The 20257-nt window shown below is 43.8% G+C and overlaps 1 protein-coding gene across 1 annotated transcript in view; it reads left to right on the top strand.

The window, feature by feature from the left end:
• Positions 1–20257, top strand: part of LOC311108272 (ATPase family AAA domain-containing protein 2B-like) — a 155099-nt gene that overhangs the window by 25792 nt on the left and 109050 nt on the right. Inside the window, exons 2-19 of the mRNA XM_084150894.1 lie at positions 196–350; positions 511–542; positions 685–817; positions 1080–1176; positions 1367–1484; positions 1619–1762; positions 2006–2081; positions 2214–2315; positions 2550–2777; positions 3000–3174; positions 10137–10225; positions 10369–10528; positions 11928–12018; positions 12137–12248; positions 12490–12680; positions 15085–15232; positions 17532–17718; positions 17823–18008. Of these exons, the coding sequence (XP_084007020.1) occupies positions 196–350; positions 511–542; positions 685–817; positions 1080–1176; positions 1367–1484; positions 1619–1762; positions 2006–2081; positions 2214–2315; positions 2550–2777; positions 3000–3174; positions 10137–10225; positions 10369–10528; positions 11928–12018; positions 12137–12248; positions 12490–12680; positions 15085–15232; positions 17532–17718; positions 17823–18008 (2424 nt within the window). The remainder of the gene's footprint in view (positions 1–195; positions 351–510; positions 543–684; positions 818–1079; positions 1177–1366; positions 1485–1618; positions 1763–2005; positions 2082–2213; positions 2316–2549; positions 2778–2999; positions 3175–10136; positions 10226–10368; positions 10529–11927; positions 12019–12136; positions 12249–12489; positions 12681–15084; positions 15233–17531; positions 17719–17822; positions 18009–20257) is intronic.

Here is a 20257-nt window from a genome sequence, read left to right as displayed (position 1 = left end):
GGTTGGGTCCAATTGTGTTGCTGTCCTGGGGCTCTGTGTGTTTGTGAACAGAGCCCCAGAACCAGTTGGCTGAGGGGACTCTTCTCTATGGTTAATCTCTCTGTAGGTGAGTGCTTTGTGGTGGAATGTGTGGGCATCTCTCGCACTCTCTCTCCCATCTCCATCTCTCTACAAACTCTCTCTCCTCCCCTCTAGAAGGATCCCAGTAGTGATGTGAGCAGTCCCAGCAGTCCTCGACTGTCCCCTCCCTCGAAGCGAACCCGTAGACAGACCAGCTCCAGCGACACCTCTCCCTCCCCCCAGGCCAAGGACCAGAGGGTCTCCTGGGGCATGCCCACCTACCGCACCAGGTGAGCAGGCAAAATAACAGCCTCTTTGACAGACAGTTCTGGGTTCAATTCCTGTACTGGCCGCGTGTACTGGATTCAGACCCATCTGTTGACTGTGTCTGAGAATGGGGCAGTCTTTTCTTGCAATGTGTTTATATTTACACATCTCAATGTGTTTCAGGTTGTCATCTGGCGCCCTGCAAAATGGAAATGGTAACGTCGTTTTCGTTTCCAAAGCTTTCATTTGAGTTTTTTTAAGACATGTCAACATTGTTTGTGTGTAGGTACAGTATTAGTTGGAGTATTAGTTAGATGGGACCTCTTTGTTTTGACCTGTTACCTCTGACCCCTGCAGCCCATAAGGAGGAAGGGGCAGGAGACCACTCTCACATGAATGGCCATGTTGACAGAAAGAGGAGCTGCCAAGTGAGGAAGAGCCAGTTTGAACACCTCAACCAGAGCCTGCTGTTTGACCAGCTCGTCAACAGGTAACACACACACACACACACACACACACACACACACTCTTCCCTATAGGAAGTGGAGGCCTCAGACCTGGTGGTGCCGGGGTGGAGATGGGTGATCTGTAAAATAGAAAGTGAAGACGTCAGAGGTAGGCGGAATGAATTGATACTGATGATGTGTGAATTGTTTGAAAATATATGCGCTCACTACTGTATGCACTCACTACTGTAAGTCGCTTTGGATAAGAGCGTCTGCTAAATGACTCAAATGTAACTGTATTGTCAGCACGGCGGAGGCAGTTCTTCAGGAGATGGACAACATCAGCAGCATCAGACAGAACAGGGAGGTGGAGAGACTCCGCATGTGGACCGACACTGAGGTGGTAAGTCTGTCAATCAGCCAGTCAATCTGTATTATGCCATATGAAAGTGGGTTGTTGGTAACTATCTCCAGTGGTAGACGTTATGATGGCAAGCCAGCTAGCTAAATATAACTGGCTGATGCAAGGAATTCGAGTTAGGTGTTAGCCAGACTAAGCTAAATGCGCATTCCTTCCACTCCTGATCTTCTAGGAAAACATGGACATGTATTCTCGTGTGAAGAGGAGGAAGGCACTGCACAGGAACACCTTTGTCATGCAGACACACCACAAAGCCATGAGCAAGACAGAAGAGGAAGAGGGGACTGAAGGTTTGTCTTAATTTGGATTGCTTGTAAAGCTGTACAGGGCCTTGGAGAGAACTGTAGTTTATATCGGTGTTGCTTGCGGTTCACAAGATAATATTTTCACAAGCATATCTTACTTTTTTACCTCTTTGTCTCAGAATCTCACGGTGAGGAAGAGGATGACGAAGCAGAGGATGATGATGATGAAAGAGACGAGGCAGAGGAGGCTGGAGAGGAGAACGACAGACCGTACAACCTGAGACAACGCAAGACCGTACAGAGATACGAGGCGCCACCTATTGGTAAAGACAAACATAGAGTATTGTGTGATTTTTCTGCAACACTAAGGGGAGTTTCCCGGACCCAGATTCACCATTGAGTGTGCCTTTTAGTTAAGGAGTAGTCTTAATGTAGGTCTGGGAAACTGGCCCTCTGCCTGAAACGTTCCTTTTCTTGCATAAAACCATTTCCTGATATTGTCTTTGTTTTATACCTCTTGAGTCCTTCTGCTTTTAACATCTTCTGTCTCTCTGAATGCATTCCAGAGCCCATCAACAGAAAACAAACCAACCCCTCCCTGTTTGACACCCACAGATCCCCAGCAAGGAGAAGCCATATACGGTGGGTGTTGTACCCCGCCTGAAAACACTGCTTACCTACATACGTTTTGAAGAAAACACTTCTTACCTACATTGACATGGTCTAATATGGAGTGATCTGTCTTTTGTTTTACTTCCCTCTCCTCTGGTCCAGAGTGAAGAAGCATGCCATCCACAGTAGTGACACCACGTCTTCGTCTGACGAGGACAGATTTGAGAGGAGGAAAAGCAAGAACATGACCCGGGCCAGGAACAGGTAAATACCTCTCCTCCTTTTTCTCTGTCACTCACCTAGTGGATTTTGATATAAGATACAGTTCATAAATGGCTTTTCTCTAGGTCAAACGACTTTCCATTCACCGTTCGTACTGTATAGCACAGTAGCTTCACTTCAAACCCGGTGATACGCGGCAGCTGTTATGCACCAGGAAGCTCACCACACATTGGCTGTATGTCATCTCTATCACCTGTATTTCTGTTATTTGTAAAGATGTCTGCCTATGAACCTGAGAGCAGAGGACCTGGCCAGTGGGGTGCTGAGGGACAGGGCCAAGGTGGGAGCTAGCCTCGCTGATGTGGACCCCATGAATCTGGACAGCTCAGTGAAGTTTGACAGCGTAGGAGGGCTGTCCAACCACATCCAGTCTCTGAAGGAGATGGTGGTCTTCCCACTCCTCTACCCAGAGGTCTTCGAGAGGTTCAAGATACAGCCCCCAAGGTAAAGGGGGATTCATTCATGTTCAGACATATCAAGCATGTATCCTCTTTTGTTTGCAATTTAGAACTGTGTTATTTGATTACAACAAGACAAGGAAAAACAGAATTTTGCAGTTTTTGCATCATGGTCACAATGTAGTTCCAAGGTCAATAAAAAAAGGATTGTGTCTGCTTTAAACTTATTTACCTCTGGCTCTCTCTCTGCCCCCCTCCTCTCCTACAGAGGGTGTCTGTTCTACGGCCCACCAGGTACAGGGAAGACCCTAGTAGCGCGGGCTTTGGCTAACGAGTGTAGTCAAGGAGACAAGAAAGTGTCTTTCTTCATGAGGAAGGGAGCCGACTGCCTCAGCAAGTGGGTCGGCGAATCAGAACGACAGCTACGCCTGCTCTTTGACCAGGTGAGCATGAGTAGGGCTTGCGGTGACCGTGTTACCGCCACACCCGCAGTCATGAGGCATGACCAGGGCTGTTACGGTGACCTTATTACCGGCGGTCACGAGTCATGACCGCAGTCAAATGCCACGTGACCGTTTAGTCAGGGTAACTAGGCTTCTCCAAGCTCTGATGCTGCTGATTGTCGTTAGTAGCCTACCAAACTTTCTAACTGCCTGGTACTCAGCACTCTATTGTCCCTCTAATCACTCTGACATCAATGCAAATGGTTTAGAATATAAAATCAAACGCTTCATGAGAGCCCATGAGCTCATGTTGCGCAACATTTCTATAGGCTGTGCAATTGTGTGAGAAAACATAGTTTTGATGGCCTCTATTAAAAAGAGGATCCCATCAGCTTTCTATAGGCTAGGCCTACTATATTTATTTATCAACTTTCCTAATATTAAGCACCTTGCTATGCTTTACAACAGTAGTATAGCCTACCTGGCTGGCATGAAAATGAACCACAGGAAAAGCGTCCTCCATTCGCTATTTAAGTGAATAGATGACATGTATTATTTTTTTTATGCCCCTGTTCCGATACAGGGTCATGATAATGGTCCATTCTAAATCAAAACTAATTTCACACATACAGTACCAGTCAAAAGTTTGGACACACCTACTCATTCCAGGGTTTTTCTTTGTTTACTATTTTCTATATTGTAGAATAATAGTGAAGACATCAAAACTATGAAATAACACATATGGAATCATGTAGTAACCCAAAAAGTGTTAAACAAATCAAAATATATTTGAGATTCTTCAAAGTAGCCACCCTTTGCCTTGATGACAGCTTTGCACACTCTTGGCATTCTCTCAACCAGCTTCACCTGGAATGCCTTTCCAACAGCCTTGAAGGAGTTCCCACATATGCTGAGCACTTGTTGGCTGCTTTTCCGTCACTCTGCGGTCCAACTCATCCCAAACCATCTCAATTGGGTTGAGGTCGGGTGATTGTGGAGGTCAGGTAATCTGATGCAGCACTCCATCACTCTCCTTCTTGGTAAAATAGCCCTTACACAGCCTGGAAGTGTGTTGGGTCATTGTCCTGTTGAAAAACAAATGATAGTCCCAATAAGCCCAAACCAGATGGGATGGCGTATCGCTGCAGAATGCTGTGGTAGCCATGCTGGTTAAGTGTGCCTTGAATTCTAAATAAATCACAGACAGTGTCACCAGCAACACACACACACCATCACACCACCTCCTCCATGCTTCACGGTGGGAAGCACACATGCGGAGATCATCCGTTCACCTACTCTGCGTCTCACAAAGACACACAGCGGTTGGAACCAAATATAAAAAATTTGGACTCATCAGACCAATGGACAGATTTCCACCGGTCTAATGTCCATTGCTCGTGTTTCTTGGCCCAAGCAGTCTCTTCTTCTTATTGGTGTCCTTTAGTAGTGGTTTCTTTGCAGCAAATTGACCATGAAGGCCTGATTCACACAGTCTCTTCTGAACATTTGATGTTGAGATGTGTCTGTGACTTGAACTCTCTGAAGCATTTATTTGGGCTGCAATTTCTAAGGCTGGTAACTCTAATTAACTTATCCTCTGCAGCAGAGGTAACTCTGGGTATTCCAATCCTGTGGCGGTCCTCATGAGAGCCAGTTTCATCATAGCGCTTGATGGTTTTTGCGACTGCACTTGAAGAAACTTCTTGAAATTTTCAGGATAGACTGACCTTCATGTCTTAAAGTAATGATGGACTGTCGTTTCTTTTTGCTTATTTTAGCTGTTCTTGCCATAATATAGACAAAATAGGGCTATATTCTGTATACCCCACCCTACCTTGTCACAACACAACTGATTGGCTTAAATGCATTAAGAAGGAAAGAAATTCCACAAATTAAACTTTTAACAAGGCACACCTGTTAATTTGAATCTATTCCAGGTGACAACCTCATGAAGCTGGTTGAGAGAATGCCAAGAGTGTGCAAAGCTGTCATCAAGGCAAAGGGTGGCTACTTTGAAGAATCTCAAATATAAAATATATTTGTTTAACTGTTTGATGTTTAACTGTTTGTTTTGATGTCTTCACCATTATTTTACAATATAGAAAATAGTAAAAATAAAGACAAACCCTTGAATGAGTAGGTGTGTCCAAACTTTTGACTGGTACTGTATGTAAATGTAATATTTAAGTTTTCTTTTTTTAATATAAAAATTTGCTAACATTTCTAAAAACCTGTTTTTGCTTTGTCATTATGGGGTATTGTGTGTAGATTGATGAGGGAAAAAAACATTTGATCAATTTTAGAATAAGGCTGTAATGTAACAGTGGAAAAAGTCAAGGGGTTTGAATACTTTCCGAATGCACTGTATATGTTTTTGATTTCTAAGACATTCTAAGGTTTGTATCATTCACAACTTAAGTTGCCATTAACTCTAAATCTAGCGTATAGGACTTGTTTCAAATGATCACTTTTACGCTCAACATATCCACTTCATATGCGCACCCGCTCCGGAATGGAAAAAATATACTTTCTGTTTTATTCAGCTAAGTTCAGTTATATTCTTCTTACTATAGAATCGTGCAGGGGGGGCCTGTTCAATAGGGCGATATGGGCGACGCACTGCCAAACGGGAAAAGGAAGGGATTTTTTTTCTAATCAATTATATCACGGCAACAGTAGTTATCAGTGTTGTAATCTATACGTCTGATCTGCCACAGTGCCACACTGCCACTAAATGTCGAATCAGGCTAAAGTCGTGCTTCAAATGGCTCCCCCCCCTTTTGGGGCGATTTCAGTCAGGTTGAAAATCGCCCAGAAGTCTGTAATAGACTCCCATGTAAAATCAATTTTTTTCAAATTTCAGAGCCTTCAATACAATCTCAATGGGTGTCTGTGGGCTTGCACTTACGCGCTTTCGTCATACGTTACGTAACCATGAACGTAACTGAGAAAAGAGTGGATTGTTTGAAAGAAGTTCCTTTTTGTCGGCGAACAAATGGAGATAAATTGGCAACGAAACAATTAGGACCTCCCAGACCAAATTTAATAATTCAACAGGTTTCTACTAAAGGCGGAAAGTCCTACACCCGAGGATTTTCCAAAAATTGGTACGAACGAAAAAAGACATTGCCACTCACTCAACTGGATGACGAGGGATACAGGCTAGCTGTCCGCCGCCACAACGATGAGGTTAGTGTTGATAATCACAAGTTTACTGGATGTGGATATGGTGTAATAAAGGCAGTTTATTCAGAGGTAAATATATCTGGAATCGCGTTCACGGACCCGTTCGTCAAACTCTTAGGGAGCTATAAATTAAGCCCCCTTACTTACCATATCAGATAAGAGAAATTGCTGCAGCTACATATATTTTACATCCTGGCCCTACATAGTTCACTATTTGCATCACTTACCAAAATATTACATGTGGTCATATATGCTTGGAAAGTGGAGATGCCATAGAACGTCAAAAAAGTAAACATTGCTGGAGACACATTGCCGTTTTGGAGAAGACATCGCGTTTGCTAGCGAAGAGATTTGTTGTGGCAAATGAACTTGGGCTGGGAATTGCCAGGAACCTCACGATAAGATATATGCATCAGCATTGCGAGTCTCATGATTCTATACGTATTGCGATTCGATACTGTGATTTTATTGCGCACCATATGTCTGTTGCAGAGCGATCAGAAAGCCATGAGAACGAGTTTTGATCAGTCATGGAAATAAAAGTGCTGAAAACAAATTTGCTCCCAATGTGAAAAGATTGAGAACAAGCTATGAAGGAACAATAATGGTGTTTTGGTGCAGGTACAGCCAACTAGCGCTAAAATATTGCGATATTGTCAATACAGTATATCGTAAAGTATCACTATGTAACTCGATTTCTTTCACCCCAATCCCTCAAATTAACGGTAAATAACTGAATTGTTTGCCCCACATTTAGCTAAGATGATTAGCTAGCCAGCTAAAATGTTTTATTTAGTTAGCAGTCGCATCTACAATAGTTTACTGTCAATAACATGTCTCCAAAAATGACGTGGTGTCTCCAATTGTGTTGACATTTTACAATTGCAATGCGCATCCATGAGTATCCACTTTCTGTAGCTCAGCTGGTAGAGCATGGTGCTTGTAACGCCAAGGTAGTGGGTTCGATCCCCGGGACCACCCATACACAAAAATGTATGCACGCATGACTGTAAGTCGCTTTGGATAAAAGCGTCTGCTAAATGGCATATTATTATTATTATTATTATTATTATTATCTGAAGAGAGCCCCGAAACATTGTGTGCAGACATTTTATGCAATAAATGAAGTAGGTTCAATCTAGTAGTTCTGATCTTCTGATTGGTCCTGATGAGATGGGCGAGGTCCCCTGCAGGCTACTGTCACTGTTGCATTGGCTCTGAGTCGGGTTCTCTGTCTTCAAATGTTCAGCCTAAGAGAGGGGATTTTTGTGTGTGTGTGTGTGTGTGTGTTTAACAGTGATGATGTGTGTGTGTGTGTTTAACAGTGATGATGTGTGTGTGTGTGTGTGTTTGTGTGTGTGTGTGTGTCCTCAGAGCAAGAACTCGTGAGTTGGAAGAACTGAGAGGCCTATGGCGTGGGTGTTGTCCTTGGCCACCTGCTGACAAGGCTGACAAGATAGGACCCTTTTGTCCATTGTTATTGGATAGGAACAGAACTTATAACCAGCTCCTGACCTAAATAGATCTTAGCACAACATTTTACTCAACATATCATATTCCATATTCACTATAACAAATATATTTACTACGACATTAGCAAGAACCGCCACATCCTCAGCCGGCTAATCCAGTGTGTGAAGTTTTGCGGAGTGTTTGAGTTAGCTTTGCGAGGCAAAGATGAAACTGAGGGCTCCACCAACCCTGGTAAGCCAACACTTTTGAGATCAGTCAATAAATGCTTCTGGTATTGACTTATATGCTGCCCCTGTCTTCATGTTGTTGCTGGACATATCTTTTTTTAAATGTGTGTAGGTCACCTAAATCATCAGAAAAATTGCCCCTCCTGAGAATTTTTTCAGGAGCCGCCACTGGAATCGTGTAATATAAAATAATGGCACAGGATTTATAAGCATATCTTGTCTGCTAAATGAACAAGCCTATATGGCATGGCGCATAGCCAGATATCATACAGTAGGCCAACTCGTATTCTGTTCTTCTGAAATACATTTTCTTCATATCATAATGTTTCTTTAGACTGCCTAAAATAAATAATGGGTTTATTGTGAAGGTACAGTGCCTTGCGAAAGTATTCATCCCCCTTGGCGTTTTTCCTATTTTGTTGCATTACAACCTGTAATTTTAAATTGATTTTTATTTGGATTCCGTGTAATGGACATTCACAAAATAGTCCAAATTGGGGAAGTGAAATAAAAAAAATAACTTGTTTCAAAAAATTCTACAAAATAAATAACGGAAAAGTGGTGCGTGCATATGTATTCACCACCTTTGCTATGAAGCCCCTAAATAAGATCTGGTGCAACCAATTACCTTCAGAAATCACATAATTAGTTAAATAAAGTCCACATGTGTGCAATCTAAGTGTCACATGATCTGTCACATGATCTCAGTGTATATATACACCTGTTCTGAAAGGCCCCAGAATCTGCAACACTGCTAAGCATTGGACACCACCAAGCAAGCGACACCATGAAGACCAAGAAGCTCTCCAAACATGTCAGGGACAAAATTGTGGAGAAGTACAGATCAGGGTTGGGTTATAAAAAAATATCCAAAACTTTGAACATCCTGCGGAGCACCTTTAAATCCATTATTAAAAAATGGAAAGAATATGGCATCACAACAAACCTGCGAAGAGAGGGCCGCCCTCCAAAACTCACGGACCAGGCAAGGAGGGCATTAATCAGAGAGGCAACAAAGAGACCAAAGAAAACCCTGAAGGAGCTGCAATGCTCCACAGCGGAGATTGGAGTATCTGTCCATAGGACCACGTCAAGCCGTATACTCCACAGAGCTGGGCTTTACGAAAGAGTGGCCAGAAAAAGCCATTGCTTAAAGAAAAAAATAAGCAAACATGTTTGGTGTTCCCCAAAAGGCATGTGGGAGACTCCCCAAACATATGGAAGAAGGTACTCTGATCAGATGAGACTAAAATTGAGCTTTTTGGCCATCAAGGAAAACGCTATATCTGGCACAAACCCAACAGCTCTCATCACCCCGAGAACACCATCCCCACAGTAAAGCATGGTGGTGGCAGCATCATGCTGTGGGGATGTTTTTCGTCAGCAGGGACTGAGAAACTGGTCAGAATTTAAGGAATGATGGATGGCGCTAAATACAGGGAAATTCTGTACACCAGCAGAACCCATCCAACTTGAAGGAGCTGGAGCAGTTTTGCCTTGAAGAATGGGCAAAATTCCCAGTGGCTAGATGTACCAAGCTTACAGAGACATACCTCAAGGGACTTGCAGCTGTAATTGCTGCAAAAGGTGGCTCTACAAAGTATTGATTTTTTTTTTTTGGGGGGGGGGGGGGGGGTGAATAGTTATGCACGCTCAAGTTCTGTTTTTTTGTCTTATTTCTTGTTTGTTTCACCCCCAAAAATATTTTGCATCTTCAAAGTGGTAGGCATGTTGTGTAAATCAAATGATACAAACCCCCCCAAAATCCATTTTAATTCCAGGTTGTAAGGCAACAAAATAGGAAAAGTCCTGGATATGCTAAATGTTTTTGTTAACGGTCAAGTACTGTGCGATAGGCAGTATTTTGCATGACAATCACCGGTTAACAAAATGTATTGACCGCCACAGCCCTTGGAATGAGCCAAGGCTTATCAGTTGGATAGCGTCAGGGAAGGTATTTAATAAATAATTCCTGATCTGTTTGTAGTGTGCTTACTTGGACCAGTTGCCATCCAGAACACTCTGGGTTCAGGCTAGCTCATGCACCTCTAGCCCAGACTTATGTTCTGCTTCTAGGCGTACCTGATGAGGCCCTCCATAATCTTCTTTGATGAAATAGACGGGCTGGCCCCAGTGCGCTCCAGCAGACAGGACCAGATACACAGGTACTATATGAAGCAGGAGGAGCTGTTAGACATCTCCATTTGATGATGGTCTCTGACAATCAATAATGAATGTGAGTGATCAGTTTTTAGTATGGTTTGACTCTCTCTCTCTCTCCCTATCCCTCTCTCCTTCCCTGCTTTAGCTCCATAGTGTCCACTCTGCTGGCGTTGATGGATGGTCTGGACAGCCGTGGTGAAATCGTGGTGATCGGTGCTACCAATAGACTGGACTCCATAGACCCTGCTCTACGGAGGCCTGGACGCTTTGACAGGGAGTTCCTCTTCAACCTGCCTGACAAGAAGGTGAGGGAGTGGGGGATTACCAACTTCAACACACCTGCCAATAGCAATCATGAATAGGATTATGGCACGATGAATACACTACGAAATACATTGTTAGTACTTGTTTTATACTGTGATCCCAATCATTTAAAAGTATGTATGTGGCTGTCATAGTATACTGAACAAAAATATAAACACAATGTGCAAGAATATCAAAGATTTTACTGAGTTACAGTTCATGGAAGGAAATCAGTCAATTGAAATAAATTAGGTAGGCCATCCATTTATGGATTTCACATGACTGGGCAGGTGTGCAGCCGTTGGTGGGCCTGGGAGGGAATAGGCCCACCCACTGGGGAGCCAGGCCCAGTCAATCAGAATGGGTTTTTCCCCACAAAAGGGCTTTATTACAGACAAATACTCCTCAGATGGTCCCGCAGGTGAAGAAGCCAGATGTGGAGGTCCTGGGCTGGCGTGGTTACACGTGGTCTGCGGTTGTGAGGCCGGTTGGACATACTGCCAAATTCTCTAAAATGATGTCAGATCCCTCAACTTGTAACATCTGTGGCATTGTGAACATTTTAGAGTGGCGTTTTTGTCCCCAGCACAAGGTGCACCTGTGTAATGATCATGCTGTTTAATCAGCTTCTTGATATGCCACACCTTTTAGGTGGATGGATTATCTTGGCAAATAAGAAATGCTCACTAACAGGGATGTAAACAAATTTGTGCACAAAATTGGAGAGAAATAAGCTTTTTGTGCGAATGGAACTTTTCAGTGAAAAGTGATGGTCCCATGAAACATGGGACCATCACTTTACATGTTGCGTTTATAATTTAGTTCAGTATATGTTTTTGGAGTATTATCCTTTCCGTGTGTGTTCCAACCACTCCTGTGTGTCTGGGTGAGCGTGTACGACACACATTAGTCCCAGCCTAGTGGTGAGTCTGCGTGTGTCAGTCAAAGCCCAGTTGTGTGTGTCTGTCCCAGCCCAGCTACGTGTGTAGTTCAACCCCAGTGGTGTGTGTGTGTCTGTCCCAGCCCAGCTACGTGTGTAGTTCAACCCCAGTGGTGTGTGTGAGACTGTGCGCTAGTCCCAGCCCAGTGGTACATAGCAATCCCCTCTACCCGTCGAGCTGTCTAATTGGCTGACTCCTGTCGTTTGTCCTCACAGTGAGATTCTGGATAATCAAAGCCCAGTCTGTATGCTTCTGTCAGCCGACCTCAGCAGAGACACACAAATATAAAGACACACAGCCGGCAGTGCTCAGCAGAGAGAAACCTTGCTGATCAGAAACCCACTGTGGTGTGAGCAGGGTCGATAGTGACAGTTTTTTCTAAACATATTTTTCTCTCGCTCTTTGTCTGTCGGTGTCTGTCTGTCTCTCTTTCTCTTTGTCTTATTATCTCTGTCCCTAGGCCCGAAGACAAATCCTTGAGATCCACACGCGGGACTGGAATCCCAGACTGGCTGAACAGTTTGTAGATGAGCTGGCGGAGAAATGTGTCGGTAAGGGAGACAAACTTATATTTACTCACATTTATTAACATTTTACAACTAGAACATTTATGTGTAGTCTACTTCTTTTTCAGTTCATTCATTTAACCTCTCCACTCCCCTGTTCCAGGTTACTGTGGCGCAGACATCAAAGCACTTTGCACAGAGGCGGCCCTGGTGGCACTGCGGCGGCGCTATCCCCAGATCTACGGCAGCAGTGTGAAGCTGCAGCTGGACGTCAGGTAACCATGCAGAGGAGAAGGAAACTGAACGGATACAAGACCATAGTAATAGACTGGAATCAATTGTCTTGTCTGTATGGGGTGAATCCTAACTTCCATTTAAGTTACAATTAATGTAATCTCTCCCATTGGCATCAAAGCATGACTAAGTGAAAATTTAAACAATTACATTTCTATAATCTGTGGACACTAAATTTCAGTTTTGGATCAAGTATTGATCAATCTTACCTGTGTCTAACAGTACCATCGTGCTGGGGCCTGGGGACTTCAGCCACGCTCTGCGGACCATCGTCCCAGCCTCCCAGAGAGCCCAGGCTCCTCCAGGCCGAGCCCTGGCCCCCAACATGCGCCCCCTACTGGCAAACACACTGGCCACGGTGCTGGAGGTCCTGCTCCGAGTCTTCCCCCACGCAGAAACACAGAGTAGAGGAGGTACTCTGTTTATCTTTCTCTTTTTGCACCTCTCTCTTTTTCCTGGTCGCTAGGGTCACAAATAGTAAAAATAAAATAAGATTTATTCTAACAGCGATGGGTATGCAAACCAGGTATTCAAAAAGTATTGGCAGAAACTTTGCTACGCGCAATTCAGTCATCATGCGCTGTTTGAATGAACATTTTACAAAAAAACTTCCAAATTAATTGTTGACTTCGATGTAGGCCTACCTGGCAGAATGATATCATGATGATTTGTATCAAGGGAAAGGGGGATACCTAGTCAGTTGCACAACTGAATGCATTCAAATGTGTTTTCCGCATCAGCGATGTGCGGGGGGCTGTGGGTTAACTGCCTCGCTCAGGGGCAGAACGACTGATTTTTACCTTGTCAGCTCGGGGATTCGATAAAGCAACCTTTCGGCCCAACGCTCCTACCCACCAGGCTACCTGCCAACCTATCAATCACGGAGCATTTGTTTAGCAAACTCTGCCATCACATGTAGCCTACACTGTACATTGTACAGTACAAAAACACCGCTAGCCAAACACAACGGTCTCTTGCTAGGTGTGCAATTGAATTAAAGGGCAACTACACCCGCCACATATTTTTATTTATTCTTCCCAGACCTCAAAAGTGGGCTCCTGATGTGGTTGAAGCATTGTTGTGGACTTAGAACATCCCATTTGTGTAGTTTTTCTGTAAGGAAAGTGTGATTTTTGAGTGACAACCAGATATAGGGAGAAACAAAATGAGGAAGACATAATGTACCAGAAGATGGAACAGATTTATAGGGCCCTACAACTGTAGACTTACTGTTCCTAATCGCTAACAATGACACTCATTTTGAGATTGTGGCAATTAATGGAAATAATGTAATTATTTATGTATGGAGGGTTGGTCATTATCGGCTATAGCAGGGTTCCCAATAGGCATCCCATGGGCCAAATTGGGCCTGTGGGTGATTTTATTTGACCTGAAGTTTTCAGAGCAAAAATAAATAAATACTGGCCAACACCCATTGTATCTCTCTCTCTCTCTCTCGCTCTCTCGCTCTCTCGCTCTCTCGCTCTCTCGCTCTCTCGCTCTCTCTCTCTCTCTCTCTCTCTCTCTCTCTCTCTCTCTCTCGCTCTCTCGCTCTCTCGCTCTCTCGCTCTCTCGCTCTCTCGCTCTCTCTCTCTCTCTCTCTCTCTCTCTCTCTCTCTCTCGCTCTCTCGCTCTCTCGCTCTCTCGCTCTCGCTCTCTCTCTCAATTCGCTTTGCTTTATTGGCATGACGTAACAATGTACATATTGCCAAAGCTTACTTTGGATATTTACACTATTAAAATGATAATAATCAATATTGTCAACGGGACAACAATAACCAAGGGATAATTTTTTAAATAGTTTTCATTGTTGGACATAAGACTGCAAAATCACCAGGAAATCAGCTGATTTTAGTTTTGGAAATCTATTCCCAAGTATTCCCATGCATAAATAGAGGCATATGTAATCGCATCCCAATGTAGGCTAATCAAGGGTTGAAAAGATTTGGGATTATTGCGGTCAATTTGCAGTTTACAAACTATGTTCCGACCATTTGCTCAAGGAAAAATCGTCCCACAGATAATGTAATTGGGGACCCCTGGGCTATACGCATCTTGCGCAGTCCGCAAATTAAAGATGACATTTAAATTATGCGTGCATCATTCTCTTTCCTGGGCCAGTCATCTTTTCATTCAGGCCAGTAGCTTTCAGTTGGCACTGGCCTGGTGTGCCATTGGCAAATTTACCTGAATGTCAAGCCCTGCAATGGCATGCTAATTTAAGATGGCTAGTCATTATTAGCCTGGTTCTCTATGGAATGCAGGTATAGGTCCCGTGTAGCTCAGTTGGTAGAGCATGGCGTTTGCAACGGCAGGGTTGTGGGTTCGATTTCCACGGGGGGCCAGTATGAAAATGTATGTACTCACTAACTGTAAATCGCTCTGGATAAGAGCGTCTGCTAAATGACTAAAATGTGAATGTAAAATGTAAATATTATGGGACACAGGTCAGGTCATTATCAGTGTGTAGTGGCAAAACATTGGTGCCATCAACTGAAAAAGTTGGTAGCACCAGTGGGAAAAAGTTAGTCTAGAACCCTGTTAATTACTTCCATTTAGCACTACAACTTCCTCCCTATCTCTCTAATAAACCATGACGTCTCTGCTAATAAGACCAGAGCTTTCTCTAGCCTTTTTTCTTGCTGGAGCAATTTATGCTCAAAGGCCTGTTAATTAGGCCATGCCTAGGCCTATATGTATTTTGATTTATTACCTACCTATTTTTGTATGTCTCAACGTCATTTTATTACACACACACACACACACACACCGTTTGTCTGACTCACAGTATTTCCTCCTGTCCTTTCTTCCTGCTAGACGTTGACGATAATCTGCTAGAGGAGGAGGTCAGTGAAGAGGAGACGGCTGGAGCAGCTCCCTCCATCTACAACCTCCAGCCAGGATCCCCAAAGACACACACACACCCCTCCTCTACGGCACACACACCCTTCCTACACTTCAGCATGTGAGTCTGACTACAGAACACACAGCTAGCCTCTACCCCGACACACACACCCCACTGTATCATGGTGTTTTAATGCTGCCTTGTGGCCACAAGAAGAATGACAGGTGTCAAACCATCATTCAGACCTGTCATCAATACAGGACAGGGAAAGGAAATGTTCTCTATTTGACTCAAGTCGATCTAAGAGGCACTTTATCTGATATAGACTGCTAATATGGTCAAAGATGATTAGTGTAAAGCTTTGGTACTTTATCAATATTAGAACATGGAAAACGGTTCAGTACTAGAATCTTTGTTACTTTCGGTACTTCTGTCAAATGTGTCTCACGTCGAATACTGATTGAGAGGATAAAGTCTCTATCATTTTACATTTACATTTTAGTCATTTAGCAGACGCTCTTATCCAGAGCGACTTACAGTTAGTGAGTGCATACATTATTTTATTTTTTTCATACTGGCCCCCCGTGGGAAACAAACCCACAACCCTGCTCTACCAACATCCCTGCCGGCCATTCCCTCCCCTACCCTGGACGACGCTGGGCCAATTGTGCGACGCTGGGCCAATTGTGCGCCGCCCCATGGGTCTATCAGCGCAGCTGGTGTCTTCTTAATAGCAGGAGCTCACCGTGCATGCATATTGCTTGCTCCACTTACTTCAAAATGTGGTTGTTGATCAGCAGTTTTTCTCTTGTTATGTCAGTCACTGATAGTCACTCAATTAGCCCATGTCAGCTAAAATGTTTAGATTGGTCAATTAGTCTTGCGGCCAGCTATCTAAACTTGTAGTAATCATGGTCGAATTTCCGGTCGGGGGCCCCCGTACATTTTGTTAGTCAGTCCAACTCAGATATCATATTAAAAAAACTGCAAACATTTCTCCCCACCCTATAGCAAAATGTGTAGAATTGCAACAAATTAGCTGTGAAACAGCACATTTTCCTCCGCCTCATGCCAAAATATGTAGAATTGCACGAAATTAACTCTGACTGGGTACGCAGACCTGCGAGCAACTGTGGCCCCTCATGATGAGTTCAGATTTCTTGTGGCCCCCACCCCCATCAAAGTTGCCCATCCCTGCTCTAGACTGTCCTGGCTGCATCATGTTAGCTCCCCATTCCTGCTGCACAGATGTTGACACACTTGAATAATGCAACACGGCATGTTGGAACTGTTAATTACTGTTCATACTACAGGCTAGAACACCTTACAATGCAAGAAGATACCGGTAGCTTCCAGCTTTGTAGGCTAACGTTCCTTGCTAGCTTACAGCTGAAGCTAACAACAATTCACTACCCTAGTACTTTGTGATAATATGCTAACCATAGCGCAAAATATGCTGTTTTCAAAGCTGAATGTTACCAAAAACATTATGAATTTCTCTCAGCAGTTGGATTTTTCTCACCAAACTGACACACACAGCATGTGCCTCGTGAATGAAATCATTACTGGGTCTTAAAGAGACTGCACACTTTTATAAAACAAGAAATTGCTACTTATATGCATATGTTGTTGATCAGTACAATTAAATAAGTCCCAAATTGGAGGGAAACAGATTGTCACCTGTTGCCCCATGAAATCAGCCAAAACAAGCTCAATAACTCAATGCATGCACACACTCCTATTGAATATGCATTCACCTGTATTGTGAATAGGCTAAGGCTACATCTTGATTAACCTAGTTTATCAATAGAGATTCACCATTCAAACAAGGATTACCGTTATGTAGTTAGATTGGTCAAAACAAAGTCAAATTGATTGTATGATTATATAATTAATTAATTAATGCATATACATTACTGTCTCTGAAAAATGTTGACGTCAAACATTTTCAAATGTAATTATGTTGAACTCATAGGATGCCCAACGATTGAACAGAGCAGTAGCTGAGTTTATCTGTCCCGTGTGGCTCAGTTGGTAGAGCATGGCACTTGCGACCCAGGTTTGTGGGTTTGTTTCCCACGGGGGACCAGTACGAAAAAGTACGGTAAATGTAATTACTATAAGTCGCTCGGGATAAGAGCGTCTGCTAAATTCCTTAAATGTAAATCTGTCTGGATCAAGTGCCATTCTGTGACTTTGTCTAATACAATTTTGTTTTTGTTACTGGTGTATTGTTTTGGTATCAAAGTCAAAATTATGGTATCGTGACAACACTAAAGATGATAAAATATGATTATGGAGATTATCGTCCTCTAACAGTTTTATCAAACAGCAATCAACTGGAGACTGATAACCTAATTGGTGACGTAAGGACACATTTAAAAGATAGAAGCTGATTCTCCTTCTCATCTCCTTCCAGATCAGCCCTTCACCAGCCCACGTCATACCGGCCTCGACTGCTGCTGGCAGGTCCCCCCGGCTCGGGACAGAGTTCTCACCTGGCCCCTGCTGTGCTACACCACCTGGACAAGCTGTCTGTCCACCTCCTAGACCTGCCCACACTCTACTCTGTCAGCGCCAAGACACCCGAGGAGTCCTGCGCTCAGGTAACACGCACGCCTGTACACACACACACACGTATATCATTGCATCTGTTTTAGGCCAGATATACTCATTGCAAATGTATGATGTCTGGCTGTGTGTGTTCCAGGTGTTCCGTGAGGCGCGTCGGAGCGTGCCCAGTGTGGTGTTCATGCCCCACATCTGTGATTGGTGGGATTCGGTCAGCGACACGGTGAAGAACACCTTCTTCTCTCTGCTCCAGGACGTCCCCTCTTTCTCCCCCCTCCTCATCCTCGCCACCACAGAGACGTGCTACACACAGCTACCACAGGAGGTAGGCTAAACACACACACACACACGTCCCTTCATCATATTTCCTCTCACTCCACCTCTCCCTTCTCTTGTTATCTCTCTCCTCTTCCCAGCTCTCCCTTTGTCTCTTCTCCCTCTCTGTCTCTCTCTCCCTACATCTATCAATCCCTTCTCCCACTATGCAGAGTACCAGCTCTGAGTTAGTCCACTCATCGGGGGTTAGAAGAGGAATAAAGAAAGAACGAAATGAGACAGAGAGTAAAGAGTGGTCTTCTAGCTCAATGGTTCCCAAATGTTTTCACTTGGGGGTGGGGGGGGCTTCCCCTTCCCCTTCCCCTTCCCCTTCCATCCCATCCCATCCATCATTGAATTAACTATCAAGAGTAAATTGAATGCCCGTGCCCCCCTGTCAACCCTTCGGCGCACCCCACAGTTTGGGAACCACTGTTGTAGCTGGTCAAACAACAGAATGACATCTGGCTGTTCTGGTCCCCACAAGGATAGTAAAACCAACACACACTCTGGGCAGGGGGTCCGCTGTGTGGCTCCATTATAAAACAAAGAGAACTGTAGCAGAAAACAAAACCCCAGCCTTCTTCTGGACTTTATTATGCAGGTTTGCTGAGGTAGAGGAGTGGAGGGTTTGAGCTTGGAAATAGATACTTAGTCTCTCTTGTTCTCTCTCTCGCTCTCTTTTTCTCATTCAATTCAATGGGGCTTTATTCGCATGGGAAACGTGTTTGCCTTGCCAAAGCAAGTGAAATAAACAGGTGGGAAGTCACAAAACATCAACAAAAAGCTATTAACAGTAAACATTGCACTTAAAATGGGAAAGACCGGTCATGTTATATTATCAGCTATGTACAGTGTTTTAGCAGTGTGCAAATAGTTGTAGTACGAATAGTAGGGGAAGATACATAAACAGATACATATTGGTGGTATTTACAGTGGGGAAAAAAAGTATTTAGTCAGCCACCAATTGTGCATGTTCTCCCACTTAAAAAGATGAGAGAGGCCTGTAATTTTCATCATAGGTACACGTCAACTATGACAGACAAAATGAGGAAAAAAAATCCAGAAAATCACATTGTAGGATTTTTTATGAATTTATTTGCAAATTATGGTGGAAAATAAGTATTTGGTCAATAACAAAAGTTTCTCAATACTTTGTTATATACCCTTTGTTGGCAATGACACAGGTCAAACGTTTTCTGTAAGTCTTCACAAGGTTTTCACACACTGTTGCTGCTATTTTGGCCCATTCCTCCATGCAGATCTCCTCTAGAGTAGTGATGTTTTGGGGCTGTCGCTGGGCAACACGGACTTTCAACTCCCTCCAAAGATTTTCTATGGGGTTGAGATCTGGAGACTAGCTAGGCCACTCCAGGACCTTGAAATGCTTCTTACGAAGCCACTCCTTCGTTGCCCGGGCGGTGTGTTTGGGATCATTGTCATGCTGAAAGACCCAGCCACGTTTCATCTTCAATGCCCTTGCTGATGGAAGGAGGTTTTCACTCAAAATCTCACGATACATGGCCCCATTCATTCTTTCCTTTACACGGATCAGTCGTCCTGGTCCCTTTGCAGAAAAACAGCCCCAAAGCATGATGTTTCCACCCCCATGCTTCACAGTAGGTATGGTGTTCTTTGGATGCAACTCAGCATTATTTGTCCTCCAAACACGATGAGTTGAGTTTTTACCAAAAATTTATATTTTGGTTTCATCTGACCATATGACATTCTCCCAATGATCTTCTGGATCATCCAAATGCACTCTAGCAAACTTCAGACGGGCCTGGACATGTACTGGCTTAAGCAGGGGGAAATGTCTTGCACAGCAGGATTTGAGTCCCTAGCGGCGTAGTGTGTTACTGATGGTAGGCTTTGTTACTTTGGTCCCAGCTCTCTGCAGGTCATTCACTAGGTCCCCCCGTGTGGTTCTGGGATATTTGCTCACCGTTCTTGTGATCATTTTGACCCCACGGGGTGAGATCTTGCGTGGAGCCCCAGATCGAGGGAGATTATCAGTGGTCTTGTATGTCTTCCATATCCTAATAATTGCTCCCACAGTTGATTTCTTCAAACCAAGCTGCTTACCTATTGCAGATTCAGTCTTCCCAGCCTGGTGCATGTTTACAATTTTGTTTCTGGTGTCCTTTGACAGCTGTTTGGTCTTGGCCATAGTGGAGTTTGGAGTGTGACTGTTTGATGTTGTGGACAGGTGTCTTTTATACTGATAACAAGTTCAAACAGGTGCCATTCATACAGGTA

The sequence above is a fragment of the Coregonus lavaretus genome (assembly GCF_964263955.1).
Source record: "Coregonus lavaretus genome assembly, chromosome: 33".
NCBI lineage: Eukaryota > Metazoa > Chordata > Actinopteri > Salmoniformes > Salmonidae > Coregonus > Coregonus lavaretus.
Note: the sequence above shows the minus strand (reverse complement) of the source record. Positions and strands in the feature narration are given on the sequence as shown.